At 38.3% G+C, this 16,155-nt stretch overlaps 1 protein-coding gene across 1 annotated transcript in view; it reads right to left on the bottom strand.

The window, feature by feature from the left end:
- LOC101896514 (ecdysone-induced protein 78C) overlaps positions 1-15,700 on the bottom strand; it is a 204,146-nt gene extending 188,446 nt beyond the window's left edge. Inside the window, exons 1-2 of the mRNA XM_059126342.1 lie at positions 15,393-15,700; positions 6,350-6,906 (exon numbers count right to left, since the gene is read on the bottom strand). Coding sequence (XP_058982325.1) covers positions 6,350-6,906; positions 15,393-15,451 — 616 coding nt within the window. The 5' untranslated portion in view covers positions 15,452-15,700. The remainder of the gene's footprint in view (positions 1-6,349; positions 6,907-15,392) is intronic.
- Positions 15,701-16,155: the final 455 nt, after the last annotated feature.

Below are 16,155 nucleotides of genomic sequence, written 5' to 3'. Positions count from 1 at the left end.
TTATTCATTAAAGATCTTTACGAGGTCTTCTATACCTATTAGACCTTTTGGAGGTCTTCAAAGTATAAAAGCTATTAAAGAGGTTTTCTATCCATAGAACCCATTACCTTACCCATAGAAGACCCTAATTAGACCTCCTCCTCCAATCATCAAAAAACATTGAAAAGCCTTCTGTACATAGAAAAGACCATTATGAGGTGTCCATCGAGCCCCTTTAACATACATTATATCCATAGGTGACCTCAATTAGATTTGCTATCACCAAAAAACCTTTGGAAAGTCTTCTATACATGGAGGACCTTTAGGGGACCATTCCTTCATGGTAGAACTATGGGAGGTCATCTATCCATAAAAGGCCTGTAGGAGTTCCTCTTTATATAGAAGACCTTTATAAGGTGTTCCAACCATAGAGCCTCTTAAACAGACCTAATATCGATAGGAGTCCTTAATTAGAACTCCTATAATCGAAAAACCTTTAGAAAGTCTTCTGTACATGGAGGATCTTTAGGGGTAGAATACCCTTATAAGGTGTTCTATCCATGGAGACTCTTTAACAGACTTTATATCCAGAGGAGGTCTTAATTAGACCTCCTCTCATCAAAAAACACTTAAATGGTCTTCTGAACAAAGATAACCTTTAGGGGACCTATCCATACAAGACCTTTATGATGTGTTCTATCATTCGAGCCTATCCCCAACAGAACTTATATCCATTGTAGTCTTTACTAAAACCTCCTATTATCGAAAAAAACCTTTGAAGGATCTTTTGTACATGGAGGACCTTCAGGTGACTTTTTTCTACAGTATACCTATTGGAGGCCCTCTATCCATAGAATACCCTTAGGGGGTGTTCAATTCATCGAGCCCTATTAACAGACCTTTATTAGACCTCCTATCGTAAAAAAAACCTTTAGAAAGTCTTCTGTACATGGAGGACCTTTGTTGACCTTTTTTTCATAGTAGACGTATAGGGGGTCCTCGATATATAGGAGACCTGTATGAGACGTTCTATCCATATTTCCCCTTTAATAGACCTTATATCCACAGAAGACCCCAATTCGAACTCCTATCATTAAAAAAACCTTTGAAGGGTCTTCGGTACATGAAAGACCTTAAGGAGACCTTTTTTCCATAGTAGACCTATAGAAGGGCCTTTAACATAGAATACCTTTTGGAGGACCTCTATATATAGAAGACCTGTAGGAGCCCCTTTAATAGACGTTATGTCTGCAGTAGACCTCCTATTATCAAAAAACCTTTCAAGGACCTCTATACATAGAGGACCTTTTGGGGACCTTTTTTCCATAGTAGACTATAAAAGGGCCTTTATACACAGAATACCTTTTCTAGAACCTCTATATATAGAAGACCTGTAGGAGCCCCTTTAATAGACGTTATGTCTACAGTAGACCTCGATACGACCTCCTATTATCAAAAAACTTTTCAAGGACCTCTGTACATAGAGGACCTTTAGGGGACCTTTTTTCCATAGTAGACCTATAGAAGGGCCTTATCCATAGAATACCTTTTGGAGGACCTCTATATATAGAAGACCTGTAGGAGCCCGTTTAATAGACGTTATGTCTACAGTAGACCTCGATACGACCTCCTATTATCAAAAAACTTTTCAAGGATCTCTGTGCATAGAGGACCTTTAGGGGACCTTTTTTCCATAGTAGACCTATAGAAGGGCCTTATCCATAGAATACCTTTTGGAGGACCTCTATATATAGAAGACCTGTAGGAGCCCCTTTAATAGACGTTATGTCTACAGTAGACCTCAATACGTCCTTCTATTATCAAAAAACCTTTCAATGACCTCTGTACATAGAGGACCTTTAGGGGACCTGTTTTTCATGAAAGACCTATAGAAGGTCCTCTATCATTTAATACCTTTATGAGGTGTTCTATCCATCAAGCCTAATTTAACAGACCTTGTATCCATAGGAGACCTTAGTCAGATCTTCTATCATTGGAAAACCTTAGAGAGGTATTTTTTCATAGAAGACCTTCTTTAAGCCTCCTATCTTCTCCTTAAAAAGCCTTCTCATAAAAGACCTTTACAAGTCGTCCATCTATGGAAGAAATTTAAAAGTCATGCATCCTTAGGCCTTAAGCTTTTGGGAGGGCCTCCCTTCACAAAAGAATTTCAGAAGGTATTTTATCCATTGAAGTCTCCTAGGAGGTCCTTCACCTATAAAAGAACTTCCTAAGGTGCTTCTAACCGTAGGTCTGTGAAAGATCCCAATTTTCCGTACCCTATGATCTCCGACTTGTTTTTGTTGTCGTATCTACTCTAACTCTGCACACCAGTTCTCTCCGCCCAGCACCGTTATAAAAGGTTGGTGCCAATGAACGTCTTGAAATTCTTGCCTAGTTTTCTATAAACAACATCAAAACAACAACAACAGTGGCAGCAGCGAAAGCAACAGCAGCAGCAGTAACTAAGACAACAACGACGACAACAACAATGTTGGCGAAAAGAAAAACCCCACTTCTGAATGAAGAAACAAGGAACTACAAAACGAACACCAACTACACTCTGTCGTTCAACGAACGACTATGATTTTTTAAGTTCAATGACTCGTTACAACAACAACGTCATGGGCAACAAAAACTAATAACAACAAAAACACTATGACTGCAACTCAATGCGTTATTTGTGCACACACACACATGCATGGCGATAGCAGCAGAAAATGCATCATTCCTCTAAGGAGAAACCAATTGTTAGACGGAAAAGTTGCAACGAGTGAGCGAGAGCTGCAGGAGAGGAGCATCGGAGCGGAGAGTGAAAGGAGACGTTGAAGAAAATTTATTGCAAAAATTTACTTGACATAGACATCATAGTGTTGATGATAGTGAAATGTGTTGTAAACAATTATTGCAAATCAACAACAACAACTCACTAAGAACGATAACAACAAGCTAGCTAGTCAGTCAGCCAGCAGCTATAATAATAAAATAGAAGAAGAAGATTCCCAATAAACAATGAAATGCAGAGAAAAAAAATCATAGATAATTCTTCTAATACTGCTCTCGTCCGACTGACTGTGGCACTGACATCCACAGATGATGTGACTGGCATACATGTGGGAGTAATTTGCCTGCAGTGTTTGCAGGGGGAGTGGGAAGGGGGAGTATAATTTACTTACAACAAACTCGTAAATTTGTAAGAAAAAAATTTATTGGTTTTTCGTTTCTTGTTAAAAACTAAAAAAAAACAGCAATTCCAGAATTTAATGATCAATGAACGTGTGTGCATAATGGCCGAAATGGACAATTCTTGGAAGGTGTAGCTATTAGGACAGGGAATATTAACGAGTTGGAAGCTAGGGAGTTTAACAACTCCTATGAACTTTCTAAGTACTTCTGTAGATACAAAAGCTTCTGAAACTCCTCCATAGATAGAAGAGCTTCTAAAGCTTTTCTATAGATCGAATACCTTCTAAGGCTCTTCTATGGGTAACATACCTCATTTATAGATAGAAGAGCTTCTAAAGCTTTTGTATAATTAGAGGAGCTTCCAAAGCTCTTCTATAACTTCAACTTTTAAAGTTCTTCTATAATTGGAAGAGCTTCCAAAGCTCTTCTATAATTAGAAAAGTTTTTGAAGTTTCTCCATATTTAGATAAGCTTTCAAAGCACTTCTATAATTAGATGAGCTTTTGAAGCTATTCTATAATTAGAAGAACTTTTGAAGCTCTTCTATAAATAGAAGAGATTCGGAAGCTTCTAAAGCTCTTCTACTGACCGAAGAGATTTTTAAGCTCTTCTACTCACCGAAGAGATTTTGAAGCTCTTCTATTGACAGAAGAGCTTATAGAGCTCTTTTATTGGCAGAGTACCTTCTAAAGCTCTTCTATTGACGGGAGAGCTCCTAAAGCTTTTCTATTAACAGAAGAGCTCATAAAGCTCTTATATTGACAGATGAGCTCATAAAGCTCTTATATTAACAGATGAGCTTATAAAGCTCTTCTATACATAGAAGAGCCTCTAAAGCTCTTCTATGGATAGAAGAGCCTCTAAAGCTCTTCTATGGATAGAAGAGCCTCTAAAGCTCTTCTATGGATAGAAGAGCCTCTAAAGCTCTCCTATAGATAGAAGAGCCTCTAAAGCTCTTCTATGGATAGAAAAGCCTCTAAAGCTCTCCTATAGATAGAAGAGCCTCTGAAGCTCATCGACGGATAGAAAAACCTCTAAAGCTCTTCAATAAACAGAAGAGCTTATAAAGATCTCCTATAGACAGAATACTTTCTAAAGCTCTTCTGTAGACATAAAGCTCTTCTACAGACAGAACAGTTTCGAAAGCTCTTCTATAGACAGGAGACTGTAGCTACTGTAGCTCTTCCATGGCTGTAAGACCCGATTAACCTCTTCTCTGACCAGACCTTCTGAAGATTATATGGCTAGAAGACCTTTTGAAGCTCTTCTATGGCTGGAAGACCTTCTGAAGCTCTTCTATGGCGAGAGAACTTTCTGTAGCCCTCCAATGGCTGTAATACCCGATAAACATCTTCAACGATTAGAAGGCATTCGGAAACTCTTCTATGGCTAGAAGTCTCTCTGAAGCTCTTTTATGACCATAGAACCTTCTGAAGCATTTTTATGGCAGGAAGACCTTCTGAAGCTCTACTACGGCTAGAAGATTTTCTAAAGCAATTCTATGACTTAAAGATCTTCTCGAGCTCTTCCATGACTAGAAGACCTTCGGAAGCTCTTCTATGACCGGAAGACCTTCGGAAGCTCTTCTATGACTGGAAGACCTTCTGAAGGTCTTCTGTGGCTAAAAGACCTTCGGAATTTCTTCTGTGGCCAGAAGACCTTCGGAATTTCTTCTATGGCCAGCAGACTTTCTGAAGCTCTGCTATGACCTGCAGACCTTCTGAAGCCGATCTATGGCCAGAAGACCTTCTTCAGCTCTTCTGTGGCTAGAAGACCTTCTGAAGCTCTTCTATGAACAAAAGACCTTCTGAAGCTCTTCTATGAACAGAAGACCTTCTGAAGCTCTTCTTGAACAGAAGACCTTCGGAATCTCTTCTATGGCCAGCAGACTTTCTGAAGCTCTTCTATGGCCAGATGACCTTCTAAAGCTCTTCAAAGTCTACAGTGTGTCCTCTGTCTCGTCTAGCCTTTAACTCGTCTGTATTGGACTCTCTGGCCTCCTCACTTCTTTAAAACTCTCTTTGGCATCCAGCTCGTGTATGACCTGCTACGTCTATGAGAGACTTTCTGGCCTCCATCTCGTATAAGCCCCTGGACTTCAGCTCGCCTGTAAGTGCTTCTTTGGCATCCAACCCTATATAATAGTCTACCTGTCTTTCGACTATGGCTCTAGAGCATATATAATGGACAATCTGGTCTATACTAGACTCCCTGATATCCAGCTCGTATATAATTGACCCTCTGGCTATAGAGCGTATATACTAGACCCTCTGACCTCCAGGCAGTCTTTATTTGATTTTTTGGTCGCCATCTCATCTATACTAGACTCTCTGGCCTCTATTTCTTCCAAAATTGAATCTCTGGATTTAGAGCCCATCTAATGGCCTTTTTAGCCTCCAGCTCTTGTCTATATATAATTTTTCTCTTTCAATTCCTCTCCCATTCGGCTCTCTTCAAGATAATTCCATAATTTAATTAGAAAACCTCAATTGATTGAAAATACACCCCCCCCCCCCCCCATTAAGCTTCCCCTATCTTTATGCCACAACAAATCTCACATTCACATTGGATAGATAGTTAAAGCTGTCAGAGGAAAAACATTTCCAGTGCTGGTGGTGATGATCAATTGTCTTGGCACCCATTCAATTGTAATGCGCCCAACAAAGTGCAACAATGTTGCAAATGCTGCTGCTGCAGCTGCTGGTGTTTTCAATTCTCAGTTCAAATGCTGGTATCTGCTGTTGGATGGGCAGAAAGAGATGTGGCACAACAAAGGAATTCTTTTGATCCCTTCCTTAGAAATGCCATCTATTCCTACTCCTCTACAATTGCAGGCAATTTTAAATGAAGGCTGAACAGCAGAAGGTCTAACTCACACAAGGAAAAGAGTGTGTTTGTGTTTTGTGTGTGAAATCCAACACCAACCAGATACGAAACAAAAACACTCATCACAACAACCATGGAAGAGTAACAACTTATGGATGACTGACTGAATGGATAGTTGGATGGATGGATGACCATTTCCTGGGTCATGGATTTTCGAGAAGTGGAGAGCAACAAAAAAAAAACGAATGCAATCCCAAATGTAATTTATAATCATTCCCAAGGGGTGAAGGAAATGCCATTTCAGAAGCTATGGAGAGAGAAAAAAACAAGGAAAGAGAAAGAGAGTGCCAGTACTTACCTGTTAGTATTACTGATGTTGCTGCTACTGCGGCTGTTGTATCACTGGATGATGCTGGCGATGCTGTTGTCGAGCTTATTGATGTCTGACCATGTGGACTTTGTGATTGCTCCGGCAAACTGATGGGAGTGGGTGGTGTTAACGATGGTGATGATATCTGAGATGATGACGATGACGACGACAGCGAAGATGATAATGACGATGATGATGATGCTGCAGCTGTAACTGCCGATGCCGATGCGGATGCTATTGATGACGATGAAGATGATGATGCCAATGACAATGATGATGATATTCTGTTCGTTTGAGCGGCGGCAGCTGCACTTGATGCTGCTGCAGCTGCGTTTGTTGTTGGTATTGTTGTTGTTGCCACAGATGCCAGAGATGTTGTAGAGCGTATAACTGTCTCCAAATTCGAGGACTGCCCTAGTGCCGTGGATAATTCGCACAATCCTTTGTCTATTTCATGAACAATATCAAAATTGGGATATGAATAGATTGCCACAGTTTCACTGTTGTCACAATTGGCGAGGTTGGTGTTGTTGTTGCTGTTGTCACTGAAAATAAATTGGGATTTTATTAGAAACTAGCTGAACCCGGTGCGCTTCGCTACCCCTTTTGATTTTATATGCATTCAAAATTTTATTTACGAATATATGTTGGATAAAGAAAATCAAATTTAAAAATTAAAAAAAAAAAATATATTGCACTAATTTAATGCGTTAATAAACAAAATCATTACAAAAGCAGTAACATGACATGCATACACGAAGGGTTCGTCCTTTGGATTTATTTATTTCATAGCAAATACCAAGCGTGCAGGAAACTGCTATTTTTTTAAGTAGAGTGGTTTTTCTATCGCAATTAGTGAATTCGAGATAGCAACATACTTCGCCGTAATAAGCGTATTTCAAATAAATTGTTGTGTTGTTTTTTAGTGTTAGCCTAAGGCGTTGTGGGTCAATGGTTCTTATTAAAATAATATCCCAATCTGGTCCGATTTAAATATAATTTAAAAAAAATTACTTTTACACCAAACTCCGCCACACCTTTCATATTTCATTGAAATTGGTGCGTCAAATATGTGAAATCGGCCGAGAATATATATATATATATATATATATATATGGGAGCTATATCCAAATCTTAACTAATTTCCAATTAATTTATCACATTTATTATTATAACCAAATTCCGCCACACATTCTGAATTTCATTGGAATCGGTCATATATATCGTGTTTGGTGCATAATATGTATGAAATCGGCCGAAATATATATGTTAGCTATATCCAAACCTCAACTGATTTCAATATAATTTGGCAATTTTTGCTGGTGCCAGATTTTGTCTCTCTCGCTTTGGGTGCATCAAATATGTGAAATCGGCTGAGTATATATTTGGGAGCTATAATCACATCTGAGCGTATTTGAATATAATTTGTCAAATTTATTTTTGTACCAAATTTAGCCACTCATAATCAAAATCCCGTTACATATTCCAAATTTCTTTGGAATCGAACATACATATCGTGTATGGTGCATAAAATACATGAAATCGGTCGAAAATATATATGAGAGCTATATCCAAATCTGAACCGATTTTAATATAATTTGACAAATGTATATTTGTTTTAATTTCCGCTACACATTCCAAATTTCATTGAAATTAGAGATACATAGCGTGTTTGGTGCATCAAATACATGAAATCCGTCGAAAATATATATGGGAGCTATATCCAAATCTGAACCGATTTCAATTTAATTTGACAAATTCATTTTGGCTCCCAATTCCGTTACTTATTTTAAATTTCATGACAATTGGAAATACATGTCGTGTTTGGTCCACCAAATACATGAAATCGGCCGAAAATGTATATGGGAGCTGTATCCAAATCTGAACCGATTTCAATATAATTTGGGAAATCAATTTTTTAGATAAAATCTATCACACGTTTCAAATTTCATTGAAATTGGGGATACATAGCGTGTTTGGTGCATCAAATGCTTCAAATCGGCCGAAAATATATATGGGAGCTATATCCAAATCTGAACCGATTTCAATATAATTTGACAAATTTATTTTCGGATTAAATCCCGTCACACATTCCAAATTTCATTGGAATCGAACATTCATATTGTGTTTGAGGCATCAAATGAACGAAATCGGTCGAAAATATATATGGGAGCTATATCCAAATCTGAACCGATTACAATAAATTTTGGCAAACTTATTTTTGTTCCAAATTCCGTTACGTATTCCAAATTTGGAGACTGTATCTTCAACCAATCAATAGATATGTGCATATAAAATCTAAATTTTTGGGAGGTACCTCCGATTCTGATGCTATATCTCCAGTTCCAAGTGGAAATTCAAAAATGTATGTAGCCTATGTTACTTTCAGGCGATGTTGCAGTATATATGGAAATTTTCAGGAAAATCTATTCAGCGGTTTTCGAGTCCATAAATTACAAATAAACAAACAAACAAACAAACAAACAAACATACAAACATTTTCCTCTTTTATAGATATAGAAGATAGAAGATAACAAAAGAAGAGATCTATTGGTTTTTAATAGAATTAAGGAATATTAAACCGAAATATCAAGCCTTTAATATTTTGGAGAATGCAAATGAAACCAAATTAAGGTCGCCTTTCTAATCGCCTTGGAACCCCTGCTCTGGTCGCCATAAAATCGACAATCTGTTTCTGGATGTCCTTGAAAACTCTCTTATTTTTCGCATTTTAAGAGTGCTACGTTCCGCTTGGGTTCCGGGTAGGTACATGTTATTTTCCCAAGACCAGATGCATAAAATGAGACTACGAGTCTTTCAGAATGGAGGAGGAATGCCTTATTCAATAATTAACACACGTCTTCACAAAGTTCTCCCGCTCAACGTTTATAAGTCACGACCTGTGTGGCTCTTGCAAGAGACCACCTTTTGTCTCCCTGCCCTCACCTTTAAATACTCATACCTGGCTGGATTTTTTGCCTCACATTTGGTAACCTCACAGGTGGACAATTTTAAAAACCTCATTTAGGTAACTTTTAAAGGCTCCTTTTGGTTGTCTTCAAAGGCTCTTCTCTGGAAGGCTTTAATAATTAGATAATATCTTAAAAAGTCTTCAAGTAACCTTTAAATATTCTATTCAATTCGCCTCTATATATTCCCTTTTGGCTGCCTGTAAGAACTCACTTCTGATCATTTTGAAAGACTCTCTTCTCTTCTGGTCGGATTTAAAATTCACATCTGATCAAGGTTCCATTTCATTCCCATCCTTCAAATAATCCCTCGTTTGTTACCTTTAACAGACCATGTTCACCTTCACCTTTCACTCAGCCCTTTCCCTCAGCTATATGGCTAGAGAGGGTATATATAGTTTGATACGGCCTCATCGCCTCATCGAAGTAACGGTTTTAGACCTTAGGTCTCTTTGGACCAAATCCTTTTCAGAAAATTTGGAGTCGATCTTCTTTCGATGTCCTTCCGTCTGTCCGTCTGTCTGCCCAGCTGGATGGTGCGCACAATAACTCTCGAAGGAAGAATCCGATAGGATCCATACTTGGTACATTGTAATATTATTATCAAACTTAGATAGAGTTCGGAGATAGGCAATATCGGTCCACTCCTTCGGGCATCTCCCCCACAAAAGGTGGAAATTTTCCAGAAATATATTTTCTGCAAAGAAAGAGAAACGGTAATCCGATTTTGCTTCAACTTTGCAAATCATAACATTTGCATCAGTGCTGGATTAGGTGAGAAAATTGACAATATCGGTCCACTTCACCAAGCACCACCCCAACAAAGGGTCAGAATTTTTAATAATTATAACACTTATAAAATATTATATTGTCTTCAAATTACACACATCACAATATTTTTATTAGACCAAGGTCTGGTGCTACGATGGAATATATCCGTCCACTTCTTCTGGTGCCTGCACTACAAATGATCAACATTTTGAATACCCATGAAGCTCATAAAACGCGAAATTAACATCCGACTCCATTCAAACTTCTTATATCCCGATATTTCCATCAACACAAGATCTATTATAAGGATGGTAGGGATCGGACCATTCCTTATTGTACCTCCCCCACAAAGGGTCAACGTTTTGAAAAACCAAAACGATTATAAAATCCGAAATAAGAAGCCGGTTCTCTTAATATTTCACACATGTCTACTAAGACAAGGTCAGCTGAGAAGATTGGATATATCGATCCACTTCTTCTGGTATCTCCCTCACAAAGGTTCAACATTTTGAATATCAATGGCTATCATAAAACGCGAAATGGACATCCGATTCTATTCAGACTTGGTACATCTCAATATTTCCATCAACACAAGATATGTTATAAAGATGTTAGAAATCGGGCCATTTCTTCTGGTACTGGTAATAAGCATCCCACCCTCTTCAAATTTCACACATACAAACATTTTTGGTAACACAAGATCTCTTGTGAAGATGATATATATCTGCGAACCCCTCCTGGTACCTCACCCACAAAGGGTCTGGTAATCTTCGAAAACTCATTTGTAATTAAGACGCAAGATATTGAGGCATAACAAAATGGGTCCAGCTTTAAAAGAATTTTTGAAATGGCTGGAAACCCTTTTTCAATGGCAGGAAGGCCCGCTGAAACTCTTCTATGGCTGGAGGACCTTTTAAAGTTCTTCTATGGTTAGAATACCTTCCAATGCCGCTCTGAAGACTTTTATACTCATCATAATATACTCTCATAATTGTAAGGCTCTCTGGTTCCAGCTGATTTATAATACATTTTTAGGCCTATGATAGCTTATCTGAACTCCAGCTCAGTCTTTAATAGACTTACTGGCCTCCACAGATCTATAAGAGTCTCATTGGCCTTCGGCTCGTCTATGAGAGATTCTGTGGCCCCCGACTCGTCTGGACCCTATATGGCCTTTAAGTGAGTCTCCAACTCCCCTATAATAGTTTGCCTGTCCTGCAGCTCATCTATGATAGACTCTTTGGTACCCAGCTCTGGACTATCTGGACTCCAACTCGTCTATTTTACACTCCCTGATCTCTGGCTCGTCTATAACTGACCCTCTGGCTCTAGAGCAAATATAATGGACTCTCAGGCCTCGGTCTCGGGTGTACAAAACTCTTGGGCTGCGAGCTCGTCCATACTAGTCTATCTGGCCTCCGTTTCGTCCTAAATTGACCATCTGGTTCTAGAGCGTATATAATGGACTTTTTTATTCATATATTCATCAAAAGTACCGAATATAGGGAGGATCCGTTATGTGGGGTCTATACGAAGACGGGAACCTACATAAGATATTTTCTGTCATAGGATGTAGTATCTATTAAGAACTTCGAATTCCAAATTTGAAGCATTTACGAATAAAAGCGTGACACAAATTATCAAAATACCGAATATCTTGTGGTATTGTTATGTTGGGACTACACCAAACTTCCAGTTCTACTCAAGGACGCTTTTTACTTAATGGGAACTCTACACCAATTTTATGAGAAATCATAAATTCTATATTCATCTCAGGTCTCTGGAGGAGAGATCGATGCCTTGTTTTGCAAGTTATAACAGATGGATGAGGTACCAGAAGGGGTTGACAGATATACATCATTTTCACAACAGATCTTGTGTTAGCAAAAATGTTTGGATGTGTGACGTTTGAAGTGAGTTGGATGCTTATTTCGCTTTCTTTGAGCATTGCGTTTTTCAAAATATTAAACCCTATATGAAGGACCAGAAGAAATTGTTCGATCTCTACAATTTTTATAACAGATCTTGTGCTGCTAGAAATAATGAGATGTGCCAAATCTGAATAGAATTGGATGTTAATTTTGCGTTTTGTGAGTTTTTCGGATATTGAAAATGTTGACACTTTGTGGGAGAAGTACCAGAAATAGTGGACCGATCTCTACTATCTTCACACCAATAAAAATATCGTTATGTATGTAATTTGAAGACAATCAAAATTATTCAAAAATTTTGACGCTTCGGAGTGGGTTTCTTTAGGGAGTGGAGCAATATTGTCCATTTAAGCACCTGATGTAGCACTGATGGAAATATTAGGATTTGCAAAGTAGGGGCAAAATTGGATAATCCTTTCTCTTTTTTTTTTTTTTTTGAAAATTTCGACCTTTTGTGGGGGAGGTACCAGAAGAAGTGGACCGATATTCCCCATCACCGAACTCGATCTAAGTTTGATTATAATATTACGATGCGCCAAGTTTGGACCAAATCGGATACTCCCTTCGAGAGTTATCGTGCACACCAGCCAGCCAGACAAACAGACAGACGGACGTATATCGCTAGGTCGACTCCAAATGCCCTGAAACGAATGTGGTCCAATAATCGTTATTTCGATGAGGCGCATTTTAGCTGAATCAAATGATATATACCCTCTCTACCATGAGGCTGAGGGCATATCCAAATGAAGGTATATACTAAAAAGTTGTCTCATCTGTTTTCTTTGAAAAAAAGTACTTCAATAGATGTCGTTCATGCTGCGAGAGAGCTTAAGTCTCACTGAAATTCACTGTACTCCTCAATCTACAAATGGGTTCACTCAGCGCATCCTTGCGTTTCACCGAAGTAGTAGTTATAAGAGTCTATCTTGGCCTGCCAAATCAATGGCAAATAAAAATTGAAAAAGAATGTATGTCTTCGTTCATACTTTTTTCATTCGAGGCTGCTCATAGCTGATCCAGAGCAATCATACCATGCAATGTCTCTCAGATAAAAAAAGGTCAAAGAAATACAAACCTTTCATTCTGCTATGTCGTGGGTAATACTTTGATGGCCATATTAGGGGAAATGTTTAGGGTTCGACGAAAAAAATTTATTTGCCATGATTCCAGTTTTAGTATCTCCGTTTAATGAATTCGAGTGTGTTTCACTCTTTGTTCTAATTCGAGCGATTCTTCGGAAGTCTGCTTCCTACATCCGTTGCTAACAGAACAGCTCGGGGCGGGTGCTATTGCAAACCCGGTTTTGACCAAATGAATATTATCCAAGTTGTTTTTAAATGGAAAAAGGTAGAAAAAATGATGTTCGTAGCCCTTAAATGTCCTGGGAAGTTTTTTGTAGAGGATTCAAGGGATTTGTCAGAGTTTTTAACGTTTTGGCTATCTTAATTCCAGCAACTCCGAAATGGACTAAAATGTTCACAGCCTTTGGATTATGATCGGAAGAGAAGATCATGAGTGGATATATCAGCATCATATCACCGATACGAATCAACAAAACCATGGCACGGAGTTGGTCGCCATCCTGGCTTGTACTACAAAGAATCCGGTTCTAAATTTCATCATATCCGGAATGCACTGACTTCCTCATCGACGTAATGATCCTTTTGCTGTACTCCCCGAAACGTAGTAAAACTGAGACCTGAGATTCGTCACTTCCTCGCCCCGAAACCAAAAGAATCTCAACCAAGTATATCAAGGAATATTATCCTTAAATTTGAAAAAATTAAATCTTTCTCCGCATTGCTGCGATTTGCCCTTCAATGTCCGAGAAAGTACATTTTATGAGAGATAAGAGATATATAAGAGATTCCTAAGACTTATAATTGATTCCGTTGTTGTGGTATTTGATTGTCCTTTGACTAGCATGTACTTTACTAACTCAGGCCCGGGATTTGATGTTTTCTGGCAGTCCAAAGAACTCACCCCGGAGTTTTTCCCTTGATAGCCATGATGGTAGGAGGCATTTTAAATATTTTCAATTTTACTCTAAAACAAGTAAAAAAAACATTAAGTTTGGCCGGGCCAAACTTTTAATACCCTCTACCTTAGGGTAAAAGAAACATTAGAAGAAATGTGGCAAAAACCATTAAAATGCCGAATATCGGGAGGTACCGTTATATGGGGGCTACGCCAAAACGTGGACCTATAATTACAATGTTTCTCCACACGAACTAGGACCCATTATGACCCACAAATACCAATTTTTAGACAAGTTCGTGAAAAAATGTGGCAAAAACCATCAAAATACCGAATATCGGGAGGTACCGTTATATGGGGGCTATACCAAATCATGGACCCATACTTGCAATGTTTCGCCACCGGAGCTGGAACCCATTATGACCAACAAATACCAATTTCCAGACAAATCCGTGAAAAAATGTGGCAAAAATCATCAAATTACCGAATATCGGGAGGTACCGTTATATGGGGGCTATACCAAATCATGGACCCATACATGCAATGTTTCGCCACCGGAGCTGGAAACCATTATGACCCACAAATACCAATTTTTAGACAAATCCGTGAAAAAATGTGGCAAAAAAAGTAAAATACCGAATATCGGGAGGTACCGTTATATGGGGGCTATACCAAATCATGAACCCATACATGCAATGTTTCGCCACCGGAGCTGGATCCTATTATGACCAACAAATACCAATTTTCAGACAAATCCGTGAAAAAATGCGGCAAATATAATCAAATTACCGAATATAGGGAGGTACCATTATATGGGAGCTATACCAAATCATGGATCCATACATGCAATGTTTCGCCACCGGAGCTGGAATTACGACCCACAAATACTAATTTTTAGACAAATCCGTGAAAAATAAAATACCGAATATCAGGAGGTACCTTTATATGGGGACTATACCAGAACGTGCACCGATATATCTCATTTTCAATACCAACCATCCTAGACACAATGCAAAATGCTCTGCTAAATTTTGGCACTCTACGTCAAATAATGTGGGCTGTATCGTGATTTCAACAGACGGACGGACAGACAGACAGACGGACATCGTTCAATCGACTTAGAATTTTATGCTGATTATGAATATATATACTTTATGGGGTCTAAGACGAATATTTAAGGATGTTACAAACGGAATGACAAAGTTAATATACCCTCCTTTCCAAGGTGGAGGGTATAACAACGACATATGATTATCTAGAAATGCAGATCATATCAAACCGGCTAGCATCACTTTAACTGGTTAATAGAGGTCCCAATATTTGCAATACAATTGATATAAAATTTATGTATGTGGGTATATTGATGAAAAATTCTCAACTTACCCGATTAAAAAATTATTTTCAGAAATTTCATCAATTAACGGAGTTCCCGGATACTCCATGGATTGATGCCAACCCTCAGTGGGGCGGGTCTTGAGACCATTCGATGATTAATATGCATTTAAGCTGATGTCGATGCTACGATAATTTTCAATTAAATGAAAACCAGACGCTGAATAGCAGCAGCAGCGGTAGATAAATCTGTTAATGCGTTTGACGAATGCCTAAATGGGGACACGGCACGAAGTTGGTAGGTATTTGCACGTTTTCTTTTGTTAATGCAATGCGAGGAGATAATGTATAATTTTTCAATTTTCTTAAATAATGACAATATTTAAATTTGTATTTTTTTTACTCTTATTTTCAAAATTTATTTTAGATTCATTAAATTTCCAACCGGTTTAAAAAGAAATATCCTTCTTATTTCCACTTTGTATCTCACTGTCACTGTATGCGTGCCCGAAAAACTTTAATATGACCGCATTTATCATATAAATTTTTTTACTGGAAAAAACAAATCCGCTATTGCACTTTAATGTGGTGGCGAAGAAAGCTTTCGGTTCTTCCTTTCGTTTGCTTTGGCCTGTCAAATGCACCACTTTGTTTTATTTTATTTTCCCATTGGGATTTCCCTACTTCTCACTCACTCTCTGCCTCACACTCTTTTGTTTTTGTTATGTTCTCTCGGTTGTCGGTTCTCTTCCTTGCACTTCTCACTCTCTCATGCACACATTGTTATTGGTTTTTTAACTTTCCTGTCAACATC

This window comes from Musca domestica, unplaced genomic scaffold (genome assembly GCF_030504385.1).
Source record: "Musca domestica strain aabys unplaced genomic scaffold, Musca_domestica.polishedcontigs.V.1.1 38, whole genome shotgun sequence".
NCBI classification, from domain to species: domain Eukaryota; kingdom Metazoa; phylum Arthropoda; class Insecta; order Diptera; family Muscidae; genus Musca; species Musca domestica.
This window is presented reverse-complemented; position numbering and strand designations above follow the sequence as displayed.